Genomic DNA, 22,541 nt, shown 5'->3' with positions numbered 1-22,541 from the left:
AACAGATGAATGGATAAAGAAGATGTGGCACATATATACAATGGAATATTACTCAACCATAAGAAGAAATGAAATTGAGTTAATTGTAATGAGGTGGATGGACCTAGAGCCTGTCATACAGAGTGAAGTAAGTCAGAAAGAGAAAAACAAAGACCGTATGCTAACACATGTATATGGAATCTAAAAAAAAAATAATAATGGTCATGAAGAACGTAGGGGCAAGATGGGAATAAAGACGCAGACCTACTAGAGAATGGACTTGAGGATACGGGGAGGGGGAAGGGTAAGCTGGGACAAAGTGAGAGAGTGGCATGGAGATATATACACTACCAAATGTAAAATAGATTGCTAGTGGGAAGCAGCTGCATAGCACAGGGAGATCAGCTCCGTGCTTTGTGACCAGCTAGAGGGGTGGGATAGGGAGGGTGGGAGGGAGGGAGACGCAAGAGATATGGGGACATATGTATAGGTATAACTGATTCACTTTGTTATAAAGCGGAAGCTAACACACCATTGTAAAGCAATTGTACTCCAATAAAGATGTTAAAAAAAAAAGATAAATTTCAAAAATGCAAGATAAAACTGCCACATAGATTTTTTTTATATTATTATTTTTTATCTTTTAGGATTTTGAACTATGGGATGATGTAGGGTTAAACATTCCAAAACCTCCAGACTTATTGCAACTCTACCGAGATTTTGGAAATCATCAAGTGACTGGGAAAGATCTTGTGGATGTGGCCAGTGGTGTAGAAGAAGATGAATTGGAGGCTCTGACACCAGTTTTAGGCAGCCTTCTTCCAACCCTTGAAACTCCTCAGACTGTAGAGGTGAGAGGTATTAACTAAGTAATTCAGTCCACAAAAAGTATTTAAACCGTATAAAAGCATACTATGAGATCTTGAGTTTCTGTTTTTCTCCCATTTTGATTTTAGAACTCCTTGCTAGTAAAGAAATTAGAAGATAAAATTAGTTTATTAAATAGTGAGAAATGGTCTTTGATGGAACAAATCAGAAGACTTGAAAGGTTAGTACTTAATCATTATTTCTAAAAGATCTCTTAAAGTTTTTAAAGAAATTGACAGATTATATAAATATATAAAATAACATTTCAGTTGTAAGACATAATTTTTCATATCCTAATACTTCTGGAAAAAAGTCTTATAGTTGCTTATATACTTAAAGTGTCCTTTTTCCCCCAAAAAATTTGTTAAGTCCCTGTAATAATAATGTAATTGCATATGTCTTGGAACCAAGAAATAAGATATTTTTTATTTTCTCCAAGTTGTATCAGTAGTAATAAAATAGCTTCTTCACATTAGTGTTGTACATATTTCCCATTCATTATTTCATTTAATTCTTAATTCTGTAGAATTTTCCCCATTTTGCAAATGAAGAAAGTTAAGTGCTAATCCAAAGCATAGTTTATAAAACCATTTTTATGCTTTATAAGAGTTTGTAGCTGCACTTCTAGGTATATGAAGCATCAGTGTATATGGTGCAGAAAAGATTAATCAGTTGCCAAACCACTTTCTATTAATATGTTATACTTTTAAACCATTAAACCCATTATGAGGTTTATGCTATTACCAAAGTTTTAAAAACTACAGTTATTCTCTGATAATTTCTCTTTCTTTCTACAGTGAAATGGACTTCCTCAAAAATGAACACTTTGCCAGCCCTGTAGTTTGTGACTCTGTTCAGCCTTCTTTGGATCAGTCTTCCCACAAAGACTCTGGAGACAGGGGACAGAATTCAGTTATAAATAGTTCAGACAAGGGAGAAAACAAGGATATCCATCTTTCAAAATCAGATGAAATTGATTCCACTATTCCTAAAGAGAATTTCCCAAATTCTTTCCCCAGGAGAGAAAGAGAAGGAATGCCATCTTCTTCTCCATCAAATAAAAACACAGTCCATTTTGATAAACCCAATAGGTTAGTATGCATCCTGTGTTTTGAAATGCATCTTTCAGCTATTTAGAACATTGTCAAAATAGAAGAGTTTCAATTCTTATTTTGCAGATCAGATGTATGAATTTTTATGTTTGGCATGAACTTAACACATAGCAAAGTCCATGTCACCAAAAAAAATCACAAGTAATTACTAAGTTAAATTGTATTAACAAGGAATAGACCATAAATGGGATAGGTCCTATCTTAGCCAAGTACTTAAACCCATAAATAATATGTATGTTTTATGTGCTGTATTTTACCCAGTGCTTTTTACGTTTTCTGTATTCTACAGTCATTATCAGACTCAGTAGAAGGTTTTGGTACTGAATAGTTGCCTGTACTAAAGAGGGGATTAGCTATTAATCTTAGGCCTTTTTCCTGTGTCTGCTTCCATTACTAATATTGTATCATTAATATTCTCTTAATTCATTTAGTTTTTATTGGATCGCAGTGATTGAACTCAGATGACAAAAGCACGGTCCCTTGCCTGTCATGATTATGTTTTCTAGTAGAGGAAACAAAATGTGTTTAAAATTATTTTACATTTTAATGTGAAAAATGTTAAGAAAGGAACATTTACTGAGTTCTTTTTTATATGTCAGACACAGTTCTACACGCTTTACGTACACTAACTTAGTTAATCCTCACAAATTACCCTGTGGTACATTCTGAGCCACAAAGCCATGCTTCCTCCTCCTCCTATTAAATGGAAGAATATTATACCAAGTGTTAGGATGTAATAGGAAAGCATGACTAATTTGTTTTAGACTTAAAGTTACTCATTATTAGTGAGAAGTATTTGATTTTTTTTTCCCCAAGCAAATCTTTCCACTCATGTGCCACAACTTTCTGTGTACCTGCTTAAGTGTGTGTGTGTGTGTGTGTGTGTGTATTTTTAGGTATTATGGGAGTTGAAATAGACACAGCCCAATCCTCAAAGTGCATTTAATCTAATATGGTTAAAATACAGTCATAAAAATGATACTCAATAACAGTGGCATTTGTAATAGTTCTTAGTGTTTAGGAGTACTTCCATATACCTCCTTTGATACACCAAAGCCACTCTCTGGAGAAAGATGACTGTTAAATTTCTTCAACTAATTTTTTTAGCTCTTAACTATATGTCAGGCCGTCTTAACAAGGAGTGTAATGGTAACCAAACATATGGTCATCCCTTCGGTTACAAACCTTACAGTATGAGAGAGGCCAACAGACAATTATTATAAGTATGAAGAGTAGTAATATAAGAGAAGTTCACCTTGCTTTGGGAAGACATAATCAGGGCACCTAACCTAGTCATCAGAGCAGGAAAGATTTCAGGGAAGAAGTGTTACCTAACTTTAGACCTGACGACTAAGTAGCAGTTAACCAGACAAAGAAATAAGACGAAGTCTTCCCACTAAGAGAGAACAGCATGTGCAGGGAGAACACTGTGCACTTTGGGAGCTAAGAAGAATTTATTAAGGTTGAAGCAAAGAATGCAAGTGAGAAGAATGACAGGAGATGAAGTTGGAGAACTAAGCAAAGACTAAGTCATATAAGCCGTGTTAACTCATTTTAGAGAGTTGGGACATGATGGCATCTAAGTTTTAGAAAGAGTCCTCTAGGGCAGAGGTAATTGGAGGGTAGCAGAAGAAAGGAGACTAATAGGATATCTATTGGAAGAATCCAAGTAAGAAATGATTGAATTTCCTGTATTAGAAAGAAGTGGATAGATTTATAAGATAGTTAGAAAGTAAAAGATTGATTGGATTAGGAGATTAAAAGAAAGGGAAGGATAAAGGCTTTCTGGCTTGGGCAATTGGATGCATTATAGCTCCCTCCACTGAAAGAATATGGGAGGGGAAACATAACGAGCAAATAGGCTTAAGCTTTGGCACACTAACTCCACAATGAGATGTTACTGGGGCCACTTTGTGGTGTATACTAAATAACCTCTATTATGTAACTTTGGTGTTAGCCCTTTTCTTTGTAGATAGAGCACATAAAGTACAACTCATAGTTATAATATTATGAATACTATTACGTAGAGACCAGTGTTGTTTTAAAAATGTAAATGTTTTAACCTTTTTTATTAAACATAAATAGGCTAATATTTCCAATTACAAAAATACTTCCTTTGAGATATACCATGAATGTTGAACAAGCCTCTCCTTCATTTATCTTTAATTTTTAATTCTTTCACGTGGGTTTCTAACGTTAAGGATTATCATTATCATTATATAGATCTGTAAAACTTCTCAGCAACATACCAGGTCAACCTTTGTATCCACTGTTTACCTTTCTGGGACCATAGAGAATTAGGGAAGAAAAAAAAAACTCATTTCAGGTTTTACAAACACTTTCTGTGGTCATTGACCTGCCATACCACTTCAGGTTTAATCCACTAACATTTATAAGTCATTCATTCCCATAACATCAAGCTCTTTTAAGATCAGCATCTATTGCTGATTTCTTTTCCCCAGTATAATTCTCCACTGAAGTGACCTTTAAGTCTTTCGTGGCTGAGATATTCAGTTAACATTTGTGGGATGGGGATCATGCAAGGATGGGAATTATAACCTGCAACTTACTTTCTCCTTAAATGCCAGTGGTAACTATTTGGTATTGTCCCATTTTCATTCAATATTTTCTTCTAGGAAGTTGTCTCCTGCTTTCCATCAAGCACTGCTCTCTTTCTGTCGAATGTCAGCAGATAGTCGTTTAGGATCAGAGGTAAATTATACCCGATTCTTTCAAACTTTCTTAAAACATTCCGTTTTTCTTCTTAGCATCTTACCCAAAAATAATTGTGATAAGACTCTATTTCAAGTACAAATCTATTATTTAAAATAATGCTCTAAGAAATTGTTCCTAAAATTTTAAAATTTTAAGGAAAGTAGTTGATTATTTTTGTCTTTAGATTAAAGCTTTGTTTAGTATTAAAGTGGCCTTTTACAGTCTAGTTTTGTTATGTCTACCGACATATGGTTATATGCCTCTCTATGGTATAATTCAGAAAGCCAAATCAAGTGTACATATTGTTTATAATTTCAGTTATTTTTAGATTACTCTATTTTTAATTTCATTCGAATTGTCTTTTTTTCCCCCCACCTTCATGTTTTATGCTTTGTAGTCTAATAAGTTTGAACAAATATTCGTGATTCCAGAAATAACTGATAAGGTTTCTACTTCAGGGTCAGGGTGAGCGTATTATTTCAGCAGTTAACATGAAATTACATTAAAAAATACCTAACACACACTAAGCATTATGTTACATGTCATCTCATTTAATCTGCATTTTAATTTGCAAACTTACAAAGTAGGTAATATTAGTCTAATTTTCCAGATAAGGAAATTTTAGACAAGTTCCATAACCTTCCCAATGTTAGACAGCTACCCAGGTCTATATGATTGTAAAGCCTAATTGCTAAGTATTTGCATTGGTATCAGGAGCTGAACAACCTACCTCTGCAAAGTGAATCTAAACTTAGGTTATTTAGATGAATAAATCAAAAGTATTATTTCCTTTTGATGCTGACCAAAAGCTGTAAACTCAAATGTCTGCAAAGAAACCAGGCAGGTCTCATAATATGGTGAAGCAAGAGGGTAATAATAAGGAGTAGTGGGTACTGTAGTAAATTCAAACTTACATCCTTTGCCTAAATCTTCCAGGTGATTGCTTCTGTGTGTGTGTGAGGGCCCAAGGATAGTGCCATTGCTAGACTATATAGCACCTTTGTGCAAATTAAAACGATACTCCTTACTTTTGGTGGATATATACCTGGTGTGGCAAATGAGTGCCTGTTGGATGTCAGCCCCACTTACCATTTAGGCTGATTCTCTGTGCAAGGCATAGCCGATAACAGTCTTTTTCAAGAGAAGCTGGGCATCTGGATTTTTTTTTTTTTTTGGTTGTCTGTAATTTTCTTTTTTTTTTTTTAACATCTTTATCGGAGTATAATTGCTTTACAATGGTGTGTTAGTTTCTGCTTTATAACAAAGTGAATCAGCTATACATATATATATATCCCCATGTCTCCTCCCTCTTGCGTCTTCCTCCCACCCTCCCTATCCCACCCCTCTAGGTGGTCACAAAGCACCGAGCTGGTCTCCCTGTGCTATGCAGCTGCTTCCCACTAGCTATTTTACATTTGGTAGTGTATATATGTCCATGCCACTCTCTCACTTTGTCCCAGCTTACCCTTCCCCCTCCCCGTGTCCTCAAGTCCATTCTCTACGCCTGTGTCTTTATTTCTGTCCTACCCCTAGGTTCGGATTGATTGTCTTTGGTTTCAGAGTTTATTAGCTCTCAGATTTGTTTCCCTCAAGTACTTTGTAATTGTTGTTGCAGGCTTATCTTCAGAGGGTTTTTTTCTTTTTTTCTCCTATCTTTATACTCACTCCTCCCTTTCTAGCTGTTTTGTGGTTGATTACACTTCACCTCTTTTGGGCTTCTGTCCCACAATGTCGTTAAGAATATGAAAGAGCTAGAGGATGGTTTGGATGCAATCTGGCAATCCTCATTGTAAGACTGGGTCAGCCCCCTTGGACTTCCCTTGCATGCAGCTTCATTATACAAACTACTCTTTCACCTTAGGCAAAGCCTGTAGCTTTGTGGGCACCTTTTCCCCAAGAACAAAATTAAAAACCGTTGAAGCTGCCCCAGTCCTGTGTTATCCCTGTTTGTTCCCAGAACTGAAGCCTTGTAAGCCTCCCTGTCTTCACCCTTGCTTCTTAACAGTGTTTTAAATCCATTTCTGGTCTATAAAAATGTTTATCCCATTAGGGATTACAGTTGTTCTTATTGTTGTTTTTATCATCATCATCATAAATTGTAATTTTGGTTGTGTGTTTGGAACAGAGGTGACAGGGTCCAAAACATAAACTTTAAGTACAATACCATCATGCACAGAAGTTCTCCAGTGTCATCATTTATTAATTCTTCGGTTTTCTAGGTGTCTCGGATTGCAGACAGTGAGAAAAGTGTTATGTTAATGCTGGGGCGCTGCCTGCCACACATTGTTCCTAATGTGCTGTTGGCAAAGAGAGAGGTGAGACACATAAAAGTATTTTCATTCCCCAGATCTCATCATGTTGTCCATTTTTTGTCATTTTGAAGTTTAGTGTTATATTTTTATTTTGTTAAAGTCTATTACTTGCAATCATATTCTTACTTTTGTGCATGCATCTCTGCTCCTAGAGAATGGTTTTACACCTCTGTCAGGTGAGTTCAGTAAAACTGCATGGTATTCATGTTTTCCAGTTTTGCTTAAAGCATCATTAGCTTTTGCAGCACTAACTATTACTGTAGGTCCATTTATGTGCCATGAACACTGTCCATTTTTTACATTACCAGTTAACTAATTTATTTTATCTCTGCTCTTGATATGATATGCATGATTTGTCTACAGAAATAGACACGCTTTGTATTCAACATTCACAGGGACTAATAATGTAACTTTTCTTAAACGTAATTACCTATTATTAATGTTAGTTTTATTGTATTTGTTTGGCAGTAATTACACTTGTCTTAGGATGATAGGATAGTTATAATATTGTCTACAATAACTTTTGAAAGTACCTTTTTTGTTTTTCTTGTAGCTCACCTGTTATTGACACATGCTTTAAATGTCCAAAATAGAGTAGCAAATTTATTTTAGTACACATTGCCTATGTTATAAGCCATAAATACTGTAGAAAGTTATTTTTAGAGTTATATTTAGCCAATAAAAGATTAATGAAAAGTTATCTGTAATCTCATTTAAATGACAGTGAATGATTTATTTGCAAACAAGTTTAATTATTTATTTGAATTATTCAATTTATGAAATCAATTTTCAGTTCAGAAATTTTTTTTTAATGGGTTAAGAATATTTTAGAATGTGTCATAAAAGTTTCTTTTGTTATCCTCTTAATATTTACCACCGGTTTTAATCATAATTCACGGGACCTACAGTATGATAGATACACAATGCATTGGCAAAACCCATGTAGAGCTTATCCTTAATTATCTGTTTAGCACAAGAAATTTGTACTGATCCTCAAGAAAATGTATGTGTAGAGCTTAAAAATTTTTTATACCTATAGGTATTTTTAATTTAAAAAAGATAAACATGACTGTTTTCTTACTGATGGTTTTATTTTACCTAATATTTAAAAATAGCTGTGAGACATTAATAAGTATGGAAATTTTTCTATGTCTTGAAGGATCAGTGTCCAATTTCAGATTGTTTTGCAGTTCTGCCTGGCAGAATGGTGTTTGAGCTTCTTTTCCTTTTTCAGCTTGTAACATAATCCATGCAATGCATTAATGTTTGCATCCCTTTTACTATGTTTCCTTAATATAATCTTTAAAATATCACAGAAACCTAATTGTTATGAGATGCAGTTTAAGCTTTTTTATTTTAATTTTCCCTTTTTTAATCATAAAAAACTACCACTAAAATCTGATTGTACTGCATGAAGTATTTATAAATTTGCATCATCAGTAATCAGATATATATATATATAAATATATATGTAAACATATTTATATATACACATATATTTTATTTGTGGTATGATGTTTACTTTTTGGCTGATTTTAAGGTTTTTATATTTAAAAATATTTATATACTTATAATTTCATGAAGAATTGATCATTTATCTTTGTTTACTTAATTATTTGTACTTTATTCTGTTTTACCAGAAGATTTACCATTTATTATATACCAAAGTTGTATTCCCTCAAAATTAAATTGGTAAATAATGAAGTATACCTTGCCTTTCTTTGAAACTAATCCCAGGGCATAAAAGGTCAAAATTTTTATTTCATTTTATCCTTTGATATTGGATTACTTGTATTTAATATTTTACCCTAGTTCCTTATATCTGTATTTTTAAAAAGGTCTCGTGATTGAAGGATTAATATTTTTATTTTTTCTTATTTCTCAAGTTTTATGTATTCTCTTATCAGTATAAACCTTTTTATTGATATGTAAATACAATTAAAATGTCCCTTAGTAAACTGATCATAGCAATATCCTAGGTAATTAAAAAAACAAAACATTAAAAACAGGTTTTAAGGTTTGAATAAATAATACATTCACATGGTTTAACATCTTTTAAATATAAAAAGATGTACAACAAAAACTTGTCTTCCCTTGTCCCTGAGCCACCACCCTACATGCAATAAATTTTAATAGCCTCTAGTGTATTCTTTCAAGTTCTTTGCCCATTTTTTAAGTGGATTGTTTGCCTTTAAATTGTAAGAGTTCTTACAATTCTGGATATTAAACCCTTATCTCATACATGATTTGCAAATATTTTCTCCCATCCTATAGGTTTTCTTTTCACATTGTTGGTAATGTCCTTAGATGGACAAATGTTTTTCATTTTTATGAAATCTGATCTATTTTTTTCTTTTGTTGCTTGAGTTTTTGGTATCAATCTAAGAATCCATTGCCAAATCTGAAGTCAGAAATATTTATTCCTGTGTTTTCTTCTAATAGTTTTATACCTTTAGCTCTTATATTTAGGTCATTGATCCATTTTGAGTTTTTTTTTTTTTTAATATATGGAGTGAGGTAGGAGTCCAAAACTTTATTCTTTTCATTTAGTTATCCAGATATCCCAGCACCATTTGTTGAAGAGAAAGTTGTTTCCCTAATGAATGGTCATGGCACCTTTGCCAAAAATCAGTTCAATGTCGATGTTTGGATTCAATTCTATACTTTCAATTCTGTACCATTGGTCTTTGTGTTTATCTTTATGCCCGTTCCACTCTATTTTGATGACTGTAGCTTTATAGTAAGTTTTGAAATTGGGAAGAATGAGTCCTCCGGCTTTGTTTTCTTTTTCAATATCGTTTAGCCATTTAGGGCCCCTTTCATTTCCATATGAATTTGATGCTCAGTTTTGATTTCTGCCATAAAGGTCATTTGAATTTTGATAGGGATTGCACTGAATCTGTAGATCACTTTGGGGAATATTGACATTCAAACAACATTAAGTCTTGCAATTTATGAACATGAGATTCTTTACAGTTATTTATGTCTTTCAGCAATGTTTTGTAGTTTTCAGTGTACAAGTTTTTCACTTCCATGTTAAAATTTATTTCTAAGTATTTTATTCTCATGGATGCTGTTGTAAATGAAATTGATTCCTTAATTTCCTTTTCAGGTTGTTCATTGCTGGTATATAGAAACAGAACTGATATTTGTATGTTGATCTTGTAACTTGAAACTTTGCTGAATTTGTTTATTAGCTCTAGTAGTTTTTTGTGGATTCTATGAGATTTATATAGAATCATGTTATCTGCAGATGGAGATATTTTGCTTCTTTCGTTCCAATTTGGATAGCTTTTATTTCTTCCTCTTACTTAATTGCTTTGGTTAGGACTGCCAATACAATTTTAAATACCATTGTTTTCAGAAAGCAGATATCCTTGTCTTGTTCCTGATCTTAGGGGGAAAGTTTTCAGTCTTTCACCATTGAGTCTAATGCTAGCTGTGGGTTTTTCATAAATGCCTTTTATCATATTAGGGAAGTTTTCTTCTAATCCTAGTTTGCGGAGTGTTTTTATCTTGAAAGGTTGTTGAATTTCATCAAAAACTTTTTCCATATCAGTCAAGGTGATGATCTTTTTCCCTGGTGTAATACATTGATTGATTTTTCATATGTTAAACCACCTTCACATTCCTGGGATAAATCCCAGTCAGTCATGGTGTATAATCCTTATAATGTATTGTTGAATTTGGCATTAGTATCTTACTGCACATTTTTGCTTCTAAATTCGTAAGGGATATTGGTCTGTAGTTTTCTTTTGTTGTGCTATTTTTGTCTGGTTTTGATATCAGGCTAATGCTAGCCTCATGGGATGTATTAGGAATTGTTCCTCCTTTTCTATTCTTTCTAAGAGTTTGAGTAGGATCAGTGTTAATAATTCTTTTTTTTTAACATATTTATTGGAGTATAATTGCTTTACAATGGTGTGTTAGTTTCTGCTTTATAACAAAGTGAATCAGTTATACCTATACGTATGTCCCCATATCTCTTCCCTCTTGCATCTCCCTCCCTCGCACCCTCCCTATCCCACCCCTCTAGGTGGTCACAAAGCACGGAGCTGATCTGCCTGTGCTATGTGGCTGCTTCCCACTAGCTATCTATTTTACGTTTGGTAGTGTATATATGTCCATGCCACTCTCTCACTTTGTCCCAGCTTACCCTTCCCCCTCCCCATATCCTCAAGTCCATTCTCTAGTAGGTCTGTGTCTTTATTCCCATCTTGCCCCTAGGTTCTTCATGACCTTTTTTTTTTTTCCCCTTAGATTCCATATATATGTGTTAGCGTACGGTATTTGTTTTTCTCTTTCTGACTTACTTCACTCTGTATGACAGACTCTAGGTCCATCCACCTCACTACAAATAACTCAATTTTGTTTCTTTTTATGGCTGAATAATATTCCATTGTATATATGTGCCACATCTTCTTTATCCATTCATCTGTTGATGTACACTTAGGTTGCTTCTATGTCCTGGCTATTGTAAATAGAGCTGCAATGAACATTGTGGTACATGACTCTTTTTGAATTATGCTTTTCTCAGTGTATAGGCCCAGTAGTGGGATTGCTGGGTCATATGGTAGTTCTATTTTTAGTTTTTTAAGGAACCTCCATACTATTCTCCATAGTGGCTGTATCAATTTACATTCCCACCAACAGTGCAAGAGGGTTCCCTTTTCTCCACACCCTCTCCAACATTTATTGTTTGTAGATTTTTTGATGATGGCCATTCTGACCAATGTGACATGATACCTCATTGTAGTTTTGATTTGCATTTCTCTAATGATTAATGATGTTGAGCATTCTTTCATGTGTTTGTTGGCAATCTGTATATCTTCTTTGGAGAAATGTCTGTTTAGGTTTTCTGCCCATTTTTGGGTTGGGTTTTTTTTTTTTTTTTTGATATTGAGCTGCATGAGCTGCTTGTAAATTTTGGAGATTAATCCTTTGTCAGTTGCTTCATTTGCAGATATTTTCTCCCATTCTGAGGGTTGTCTTTTCATCTTGTTTATGGTTTCCTTTGCTGTGCAAAAGCTTTTAAGTTTCATTAGGTCCCATTTGTTTATTTTTGTTTTTATTTCCATTTCTCTAGGAGGTGAGTCAAAAAGAATCTTGATGTGATTTATGTCACTGAGTGTTCTGCCTATGTTTTCCTCTAAGAGTTTGATAGTGTCTGGCATTACATTTAGGTCTTTAATCCATTTTGAATTTATTTTTGTGTATGGTGTTAGGGAGTGTTCTAATTTCATACTTTTACATGTACCTGTCCAGTTTTCCCAGCACCACTTATTGAAGAGGCTGTCTTTTCTCCACTGTATATTCTTGCCTCCTTTATCAAAGATAAGGTGATCATAGGTGCGTGGGTTTATCTCTGGGCTTTCTATCCTGTTCCATTGATCTATATTTCTGTTTTTGTGCCAGTACCATACTGTCTTGATTACTGTAGCTTTGTAGTATAGTCTGAAGTCAGGGAGCCTAATTCCTCCAGCTCCGTTTTTCTTTCTCAAGATTGCTTTGGCTATTCAGGGTCTTTTGTGTTTCCATACAAATTGTGAAATTTTTTGTTCTAGTTCTGTGAAAAATGCCAGTGGTAGTTTGATAGGGATTGCATTGAATCTGTAGATTGCTTTGGGTAGTAGAGTCATTTTCACAATGTTGATTCTTCCAATCCAAGAACATGGTATATCTCTCCATCTATTTGTATCATCTTTAATTTCTTTCATCAGTGTCTTATAATTTTCTGCAAACAGGTGTTTTGTCTCCTTAGGTAGGTTTATTCCTAGATATTTTATTCATTTTGTTGCAGTGGTAAATGGGAGTGTTTCCTTAATTTTTCTTTCAGATTTTTCATCATTAGTGTATAGGAATGCTAGAGATTTCTGTGCATTAATTTTGTATCATGCTACTTTACCAAATTCATTGATTAGCTCTATAGTTTTCTGGTAGCATCTTTAGGATTCTCTATGTATAGTATCATGTCATCTGCAAACAGTGACAGCTTTACTTCTTCTTTTCCAATTTGGATTCCTTTTATTTCTTTTTCTTCTCTGATTGCTGTGGCTAAAACTTCCAAAACTATGTTGAATAATAGTGGTGAGAGTGAGCAACCTTGTCTTGTTCCTGATCTTAGTGGAAATGGTTTCAGTTTTTCAACATTGAGGACAATATTGGCTGTGAGTTTGGCATATATGGCCTTTATTAAGTTCAGGAAAGTTCCCTCTATGCCTACTTTCTGGAGGGTTTTTATCATAAATAGGTGTTGAATTTTGTCGAAAGCTTTCTCTGCATCTATTGAGATGATCATATGGTTTTTCTCCTTCAATTTGTTAATATGGTGCATCACATTCATTGATTTGCATATATTGAAGAATCCTTGCATATCTGGGATAAACCCCACTTGATCATGGTGTATGATCCTTTTAATGTGCTGCTGGATTCTGTTTGCTAGTATTTTGTTGAGGATTTTTGCATCTATGTTCATCAGTGATATTGGCCTGTAGTTTTCTTTCTTTGAGACATCTTTGTCTGGTTTTGGTATCAGGGTGATGGTGGACTCGTAGAATGAGTTTGGGAGTGTTCCTCCCTCTGCTATATTTTGGAAGAGTTTGAGAAGGATAGGTGTTAGCTCTTCTCTAAATGTTTGATCGAATTCGCCTGTGAAGCCATCTGGTCCTGGGCTTTTGTTTGCTGGAAGATTTTTAATCACAGTTTCAATTTCAGTGCTTGTGATTGGTCTGTTCATATTTTCTATTTCTTCCTGGTTCAGTCTCGGCAGGTTGTGCATTTCTAAGAATTTGTCCATTTCTTCCAGGTTGTCCATTTTATTGGCATATAGCTGCTTGTAGTAATCTCTCATGATCCTTTGTATTTCTGCAGTGTCAGTTGTTACTTCTCCTTTTTCATTTCTAATTCTATTGATTTGAGTCTTCTCCCTTTTTTCTCTTGATGAGTCTGGCTAATGGTTTATCAATTTTGTTTTATCTTCTCAAAGAACCAGCTTTTAGTTTTATTGATCTTTGCTATGGTTTCCTTCATTTGTTTTTCATTTATTTCTGATCTGATCTTTATGATTTCTTTCCTTCTGCTAACTTTGGGGTTTTTTTGTTCTTCTTTCTCTAATTGCTTTAGGTGTAAGGTTTGGTTGTTTATTTGAGGTGTTTCCTGTTTCTTGAGGTAGGATTGTATTGCTATAAACTTCCCTCTTAGAACTGCTTTTGCTGCATCCCATAGGTTTTGGGTCGTCGTGTTTTCATTGTCATTTGTTTCTAGGTATTTTTTGATTTCCTCTTTGATTTCTTCAGTGATCTCTTGGTTATTAAGTAGTGTACTGTTTAGCCTCCATGTGTTTGTATTTTTTACAGATTTTTTCCTATAATTGATATCTAGTCTCATAGTGTTGTGGTCGGAAAAGATACTTGATACGATTTCAATTTTCTTAAATTTACCAAGGCTTGATTTGTGACCCAAGATATGATCTATCCTGCAGAATGTTCCATGAGCACTTGAGAAGAATGTGTATTCTGCTGTTTTTGGATGGAATGTCCTATAAATATCAATTAAGTCCATCTTGCTTAATGTATCATTTAAAGCTTTTGTTTCCTTATTTATTTTCATTTTGGATGATCTGTCCATTGGTGAAAGTGGGGTGTTAAAGTCCCCTACTATGATTGTGTTACTGTCGATTTCCCCTTTTATGGCTCTTAGTATTTGCCTTATGTATTGAGGTGCTCCTATGTTAGGTGCATAAACATTTACAATTGTTATATCTCCTTCTTGGATTGATCCCTTGATCATTATGTAGCGTCCTTCTTTGTCTCTTGTGATAGTCTTTATTTTAAAGTCTATTTTGTCTGATATGAGAATTGCTACTCCAGCTTTCTTTTGATTTCCATTTGCATGGAATATCTTTTTCCATCCCCTCACTTTCAGTCTGTATGTGTCCCTAGGTCTGAAGTGGGTCTCTTGTAGACAGCATATATACGGGTCTTGTTTTTGTATCCATTCAGCCAGTCTATGTCTTTTGGTTGGAGCATTTAATCCATTCACATTTAAGGTAATTATTGATATGTATGTTCCTATTACCATTTTCTTAATTGTTTTGGGTTTGTTATTGTAGGTCTTTTCCTTCTCTTGTGTTTCCTGCCTAGAGAAGTTCCTTTAGCATTTGTTGTAAAGCTGGTTTGGTGGTGCTGAATTCTCTTAGCTTTTGCTTGTCTGTAAAGTTTTTAATTTCTCCGTCAAATCTGAATGAGATCCTTGCTGGGTAGAGTAATCTTGGTTGTAGGTTTTTCTCCTTTATCACTTTAAATATGTCCTGCCACTCCCTTCTGGTTTGCAGAGTTTCTGCTGAAAGATCAGCTGTTAACCTTATGGGGTTTCCCTTGTGTGTTATTTGTTATTTGTACCTTGCTGCTTTTAATATTTTTTTCTTTGTATTTAATTTTTGATAGTTCGATTAATATGTGTCTTGGCGTGTTTCTCCTTGGATTTATCCTGTATGGGACTCTCTGTGCTTCCTGGACTTGATTAACTATTTCCTTTCCCATATTAGGGAAGTTTTCAACTATAATTTCTTCAAATATTTTCTCAGTCCCTTTCTTTTTCTCTTCTTCTTCTGGGACCCCTATAATTTGAATGTTGGTGCGTTTAATGTTGTCCCAGAGGTCTCTGACACTGTCCTCAATTCTTTTCATTCTTTTTTCTTTATTCTGCTCTGCAGTAGTTATTTACACTATTTTATCTTCCAGGTCACTTATCCGTTCTTCTGCCTCAGTTATTCTGCTATTGATCCCTTCTAAAGAATTTTAAATTTCATTTATTGTGTTGTTCATCACTGTTTGTTTGCTCTTTAGTTCTTCTAGGTCCTTGTTAAACGTTTCTTGTATTTTCTCCATTCTATTTCCAAGATTTTGGATCATCTTTCCCATCATTATTCTGAATTCTTTTTCAGGTAGACTGCCTATTTCCTCTTAATTTGTTAGGTCTAGTGGGTTTTTGCCTTTCTCCTTCATCTGCTGTGTGTTTTTCTCTCTTCTCATTTTGCTTAACTTACTGTGTTTGGGGTCTCCATTTCGCAGGCTGCGGGTTCATAGTTCCCGTTGTTTTTGGTGTCTGACCCCAGTGGCTAAGGTTGGTTCAGTGGTTGTGTAGGCTTCCTGGTGGAAGGGACTAGTGCCTGTGTTCTGGTGGATGAGGCTGGATCTTATCTTTCTGGTGGGCAGGTCCACGTTTGGTGGTGTGTTTAGGGGTGTCTGTGAACTTCTTATGATTTTAGGCAGCCTCTCTCCTAATGGATGGGGTTGTGTTCCTGTCTTGCTAGTTGTTTGGCATAGGGTGTCCAGCACTGTAGCTTGCTGGTCATTGAGTGGAGCTGGGTCTTGGTGTTGAGATGGAGATCTCTGGGAGATTTTTGCCGTTTGATATTACGTGGAGCTGAGAGGTCTCTTGTAGACCAGTGTGCTGAACTTGGCTCTCCCACCTCAGAGGCACAGCCCTGACGCCTGGCTGGAGTACCAAGAGCCTTTCATCCACACGGCTGCTAGTGTTAGAGGGTGTCCTGCAGAGGCGGGGGGTGGCTGTGGCTCACCGTGCGGACAAGGACACTGGCAGCAGAAGTTCTGGGAAGTACTCCTTGGCGTGAGCCCTCCCAGAGTCCTCTCGTGCTGCCCCAGTCTCGAAGCTCCCGCCCCTGCTCCTCAGGCTGGGTCCCCCTAATAATTCTTTAAATGTGTTTTAGATTTCATTAGTTCTGATCCTAGAACTTTTCTTTGGGGGAGGGTTTTTATTACTGTTTCAATCTATTTGCTTGTTATTGGTCTGTTGTGATTTTCTATCTCTTCTTGACTCAGTTTTGGTAATTTATGTGATTCTAGGAATTAGTTCATTTCTTGATTATCTAATTTGTTGGTGAAGCATTGTTTATGGTATTCACTTATAATCCTTTTAATTTTTGTAACGTTGCTACTAATGTACTCTCCTTTATTTCTGATTCTAGGTATTTGTATCTTCTCTCTTTTTCTCTTAGTCAGTCTAGCTAAAGGATTGTCAATTGTGTTGATCTCTTCAAGGAACCAACTTCTGCTTTTGATGATTCTCTTGTTTTCCTTATGTATATTTCATTTATCTCTGCTCTAATCTTTATTATTTTCTTCTTTCAGCCAGCCCTTAGTTTAGTTTGCTCTTTGTTGCAAGGTTGTTGACTTGGCATCTTGCTTTTTTTTTTTTTTTTAAACAGAATAATGACCCTCTAAAGATGCCCATGTACTAATCCCCAGAGGTTTTTTTTTTGTTTTTTGTTTTTTTTTTAATTTTATTTATTTATTTTTGGCTGTGTTGGGTCTTCGTTTCTGTGCGAGGGCTTTCTCTAGTTGCGGCAAGCGGGGGCCACTCTTCATCGCGGTGCGCAGGCCTCTCACTGTCACGGCCTCTCTTGTTGCAGAGCACAAGCTCTAGATGCGCAGGCTCAGTAGTTGTGGCTCACGGGCCTAGTTGCTCCGTGGCATGTGGGATCTTCCCAGACCAGGGCTCGAACCCATGTCCCCTGCATTGGCAGGCAGATTCTCAACCACTGCGCCACCAGGGAAGCCCCCTGGCATCTTGCTTTTTTAATGTAGGCAATTACAACTATAAATTTCCCTCTGTGTCCTGCTTATGCTGCATTTCACACATTTTGGTATGTTTTGTTTCTCATTTTCATTTATCTCAAAGTATTTTAATTTCCTTAGTGATTTCTTTGACCCATTTGTTGTTTAAGAATGTGTTGTTTAACATCCACATATTACTGAATTTTCCAGTTTCCCTTCAGTTATTGATTTTTAATTTCCAGTGTGGCTGGAGAAGTTTCTCTGTGTGATTTCAATCTTTTAAAAACTTACCAAGAATTGTCTGTAGCCTAACATATGTTCTCTCCTTGGGAATGTTCCATGTACACCTGAAAATAATATATATTCTGCTCTTGTCAGCTAGAGTGGTCTATATATGTCTATTAGGTCTAATTGTTTTACATTGTTCAAGTCCTCTATTTCCTTACCGATCTTTCGTCTGGATGTTCTGTGCATTATCGAAACTGGGGTATGGAAGTCTCCAACTATTATTGGAGCTGTATTGTATTCTTTCAGAGGTATTTTCTGCATGTATAAGCAAACTCAAATATATGATCTCTCCATGAATTATACAAATGCTACCATACTCTATGCACTATTTTCCACTTTGCTTTTTTTCCATGTAACATATTTTTGTATCTTTCTATGTCAGTAGATAAGGAGCTTTCTCATTCTCAAGACTGCATAATATCTAGTCTTCTGTAGTCTTTTAAACATGTTTTAAATTGGGTATTTCAAGCTTTATTGACTACACTGTCAGTAAGGAAGATATTTTACATCATGTGCCAGTATATAATTGCACATGTAATTAAAATAAAAGTGTTACAAATCAAGTCTTGCCTTTATTACAAAAAGTTAAAATAGAAGATAGTATCAAACAGGATTTTATAAATATTTTAAAACACTAACGAATATACCCAAATAAACAATAAAAAAGAAAAAAAAGCTCTTTGTGACCCATTCAGTTGATTTTATGACCCACTATTTTAAATGGAGTGACATAAAGTTTAATTAAAACTGTCTAATAAATTAAACTTTATGTTGTATAAAAGTGGAAAGTACAGTGACTATAGATATTAGTGTTATTTGTTTTTGTTTTTTAAAAGAAAAATCGCAACCTCACTTAACCTTCAGGGCACAATTATAGCATTTTCCAAATTCAACATACTGTATTTTCAAATCTAAGATACCATTGATTGTAACAATTATGTACCTTTAAGAAATAAGAATTCCAATTAATTTATGATACGCTCTCCATTGTAAGGTGCATCCCAATTTCAGAGATGATAAAAAGTGAAAAAAAAATTTTCTCCTATGTTCTGCAAAGTAGTGATAATCTCTTTTTACCAGCTTGTATTTTAAAAGACTTTTTTGCCTGTTCATTATGGGAGAAAAAAATAAAATAGTGAACTGATTTTCTATATAGTAGTTCACATTAATGGGTTGGTTGAGGAACTTGTGTCTTTCAAACCAAATTACAAAGTAAATATATTTGTCATTTGATATATGTATATAGTTAAATAGGCTAAAGAAGTTGATTTTTCACAATTTCTGCTTTAAATGCATTTGAAGGGGAAATTCTGTAATTTAAAATAAGATTTCTTAAAGAATTACTTCTAAAAGCATTTTAAAATAATACATCTAAATTTAATGTTCATTTTTATTCTACGGCAAGGAAATATATGTCATCAGCTAGCTAAATTAGAAAAGCAAAGGAGAAGCCTGGGCCTGGAATGGGGGTGCAGCAAGGTGAAATGGAAAATGAGTCCAAGCTTTCTTTGTAGGATGTTCCAAAATTAGATTGGGGATGGTTGCATAACTCTGAATATACTGAAAAACCACTGAGTGTACACTTGAAACGGATGAGTTTCATGATATATAAAATATATATCATTAAAGCTATAAAAAGAAAAAAGATAAAGGAGAACACCAATTCCCTAAAAGACTTAAAAGTAGCTAGTACCTCTAAAAGACTTGCTCATCTTCTGCAAAACTAAACTTTGCTCTTTTACATTGCCATTAGTGGTTGCTCCATGGTAAAATTTTAACTTACGTGTAATAATAGCCCCAGATAATTACAACTGTCTGAGAGTAATATAGTAGTACAAGTAAAGTAGATAGTACAGTAAAGTACATAAGCTTGGTCCATCTTCTTTACCCATGTAGACTGTGTGTGTGTGTGTGTGTGTGTGTGTGTGTGTATCTTGTAATTTTCGGAGTAAATCATATGCTCTTTAGCAGTATCAGAGTTTGAAAGTCACTTAAGTATTTCAGTTAGGCTTCCTAAAGGCTGAGCCCCAGGAATTATAGATATTAATAATTCTAAGAATAGATATTTTAGCAGCCCTTGAAGTGTAAAACTTTTCCAGAGGTGAGTAATCTTGTCTTTTCCTTATGTGAGTCTTTGCAATGTTTTTTCTTTATTTTTTTTCTTTACATGTTACTGTCAACATCCTAACAAATTTCAACTGAAACTCTAAATCAGAGGATGTACACTTGTCGGTACTTGAATTTAAATTGTAATTCATTATTGCTTAATCCCTAGGCAAAAGACTAGATGAAAAAAAATTTAATAACAGTTATCTAAAATTGTTTAATTAATTAATTTATTTATTTTTTGGCTGTGTTGGGTCTTCGTTGCTGCACGCGGGCTTTCTCTAGTTGTGGCAAGCAGGGGCTACTCTTTGTTGCGGTGCACGGGCTTCGCATTGCGGTGGTTCCTATTGTTACGGAGCACGGGCTCTAGGTGCATGGGCTTCAATAGTTGTGGCACACAGGCTTCAGTAGTTGTGGCTCGCAGGCTCTAGCGCGCAGGCTCAGTAGTTGTGGCGCACGGGCTTAGTTGCGCTGCGGCATGTGGGATCTTCCCGGACCAGGGCTCCAACCCATGTCCCCTGAATTGGCAGGTGGATTTTTAACCACTGCACCATCAGGGATGTCCCCTATCTAAAATTTTTAACGAAGCTTGGGTTATAGGAAATAATTTTAGTGGAACAGTGAGGACAAGCAGTGAACTATAATTAATTGGACTAATGTCACCTTTCTAGAACTATAGAATTTTGCTTCTTGACCTGAAGTACTCAAACATTTCCTCCTTGGCATGTGATCTAAATGCAATACTTCCTTTTATGGTTTAGATTCCTTTCAGATCTTGGAGCCATTATCTTATCAACATTTCCATGCTTTTTTTTTTTTTAACTTTTAAAATTTGCCTGATCTCATTTCCTACTTCATTTCTTTCCCCTTTAACATCTGATCACTCACATTGTTTTAGATCCTGTTTAGGTACTTTTTTTTCCTTCTGTTTTTGTAGTCTGAACACACACTAATCTTACTGAAAGTGATTTCTTTATTATTATTAGAAGTTATTTTGTTTTACTTGTAAAACTGAAAAGAAGGGACTTCCCTGGTGGTTCAGTGGTAAAGACTCTGCCTTCCAATGCAGGGGACGCGGGTTCGATCCCTGGTTGGGGAACTAAGATCCCACATGCCTCGGGGCAACTAAGCCCAAGAGCCACAACTACTGAGCTCGCGCGCCTCAACCAGAGAGCCCACGTGCCGCAAACTACACAGCCCACGTGCTCTGGAGCCCGTTCGCCACAACTAGAGAGAGAAAAACCCGCATGCCACAACGAAGAACCTGCACTGCAACAAAAGATCCCGCACGCTGCAATGAAGACCCCGCGTGCTGCAACTAAGACCCAACATAGCCAAAAGAAAATAAATAAATAAAATAAATAAATATTTTTTAAAAAGTAAACTGAAAGGAAAATCCTGGAAGCCTTTCCTGTTTAATTCTGTACAAAATTTCATAGGAAGAGTGGGAGACCCTTCATATAGAGAGAACTAGCATTGTTGTTAAAATTGCAAAAATCAAAATAGTTAAAGCCAAAATCATTTACTTGAGTAAAGTGCAAATTACTAAGTCTTTAGGTTAATGAATTCTATAGGCCTTGGAAATATCTTTTCTAGTATTGTGGTAATAAAGTACTGGAATACCTTCCGCAATATGATTACTGCACTGATTTCCTCTCTAATGATCAGTAGATCAGTTTTGTATTTCACTTCAATACACATTAATTGAGTACTATCAGGTGCTAAAGTATGTTTGAAAATATTTAAAATTTCTGTTGCCTTGAAATAGGGAGACAATTACATTTTTATGGGGGGGGCAAGGGATTCTTTTTGGATATAATGTTACCAAAGCTGTAAGTATTATTTTACCATGGTTATTATTCAAAGACATTTTCAAAACCACTATCACATTGTTTTCTGAAGAAAATTTAGCCACCATTTTTTAAATGTTTTATTTATAATTATAAGGAAAGTTTTTTAAACACTAGACTTCATCAGTTGGAGAGATTATACCAAAGGGAGAATATTGATTAAAATCTATAAATTTATGAATACAGTTGACCCTTCCTTGAACAATGCAGAGGTTATGGGTGCTGACCCACACACAGTTCAAAATCCCAGTATAACTTTTCATTCAGCCAACCACAGATTGTGTACTACTGTAATACATACTTAAGGGGGAAAATCTGCACATAAGTGGACCCACACAGTACAAACCCGTGTTGTTCAAGGGTCAACTGTAGTGTGAAAATGGTAAATAGGGTCTTAAATGGATGAATTAGTACTTCAGAGGCTTGAAAAAGGTGAATTCACAATAAATAAGTGATATACAGCACAGCAGATACATACTTAACACAGAATTCATTATTTCAGGAATGGTACGAATAGAAGTTGTGAATAAATAAATGAATGATAGAGGAAGAGGAAATTAGGATATTTGGAGATAGTCATAACTTAGCAATTAAAATCCTTGATGGCTCTATGACAAACAGACTACACTTTCCACTTTTTTCTGCCATCACTTTCTGGGCCTCTTCTCAGCTCAGTGTTGCTATAAGAAGAGGAGACCATCTGGCATACTTTATATACCGGGTTATAACTGCCAT

The 22,541-nt window shown here is 35.1% G+C and overlaps 1 protein-coding gene across 6 annotated transcripts in view; it reads left to right on the top strand.

Moving 5' to 3' along the window:
* RELCH (RAB11 binding and LisH domain, coiled-coil and HEAT repeat containing) overlaps window positions 1-22,541 on the top strand; it is a 123,333-nt gene that overhangs the window by 40,585 nt on the left and 60,207 nt on the right. For 5 of the 6 annotated variants that reach the window (XM_061170507.1, XM_061170506.1, XM_061170511.1 and 2 more), the window contains 5 exons: window positions 627-830; window positions 936-1,027; window positions 1,644-1,937; window positions 4,595-4,670; window positions 6,893-6,988. In XM_061170507.1, the coding sequence (XP_061026490.1) occupies window positions 627-830; window positions 936-1,027; window positions 1,644-1,937; window positions 4,595-4,670; window positions 6,893-6,988 (762 nt within the window). The remainder of the gene's footprint in view (window positions 1-626; window positions 831-935; window positions 1,028-1,643; window positions 1,938-4,594; window positions 4,671-6,892; window positions 6,989-22,541) is intronic. The other variant, XM_061170508.1, reaches the window with a different exon arrangement.

This window comes from Eubalaena glacialis, chromosome 15 (genome assembly GCF_028564815.1).
Source record: "Eubalaena glacialis isolate mEubGla1 chromosome 15, mEubGla1.1.hap2.+ XY, whole genome shotgun sequence".
NCBI lineage: Eukaryota > Metazoa > Chordata > Mammalia > Artiodactyla > Balaenidae > Eubalaena > Eubalaena glacialis.
Note: the sequence above shows the minus strand (reverse complement) of the source record. Positions and strands in the feature narration are given on the sequence as shown.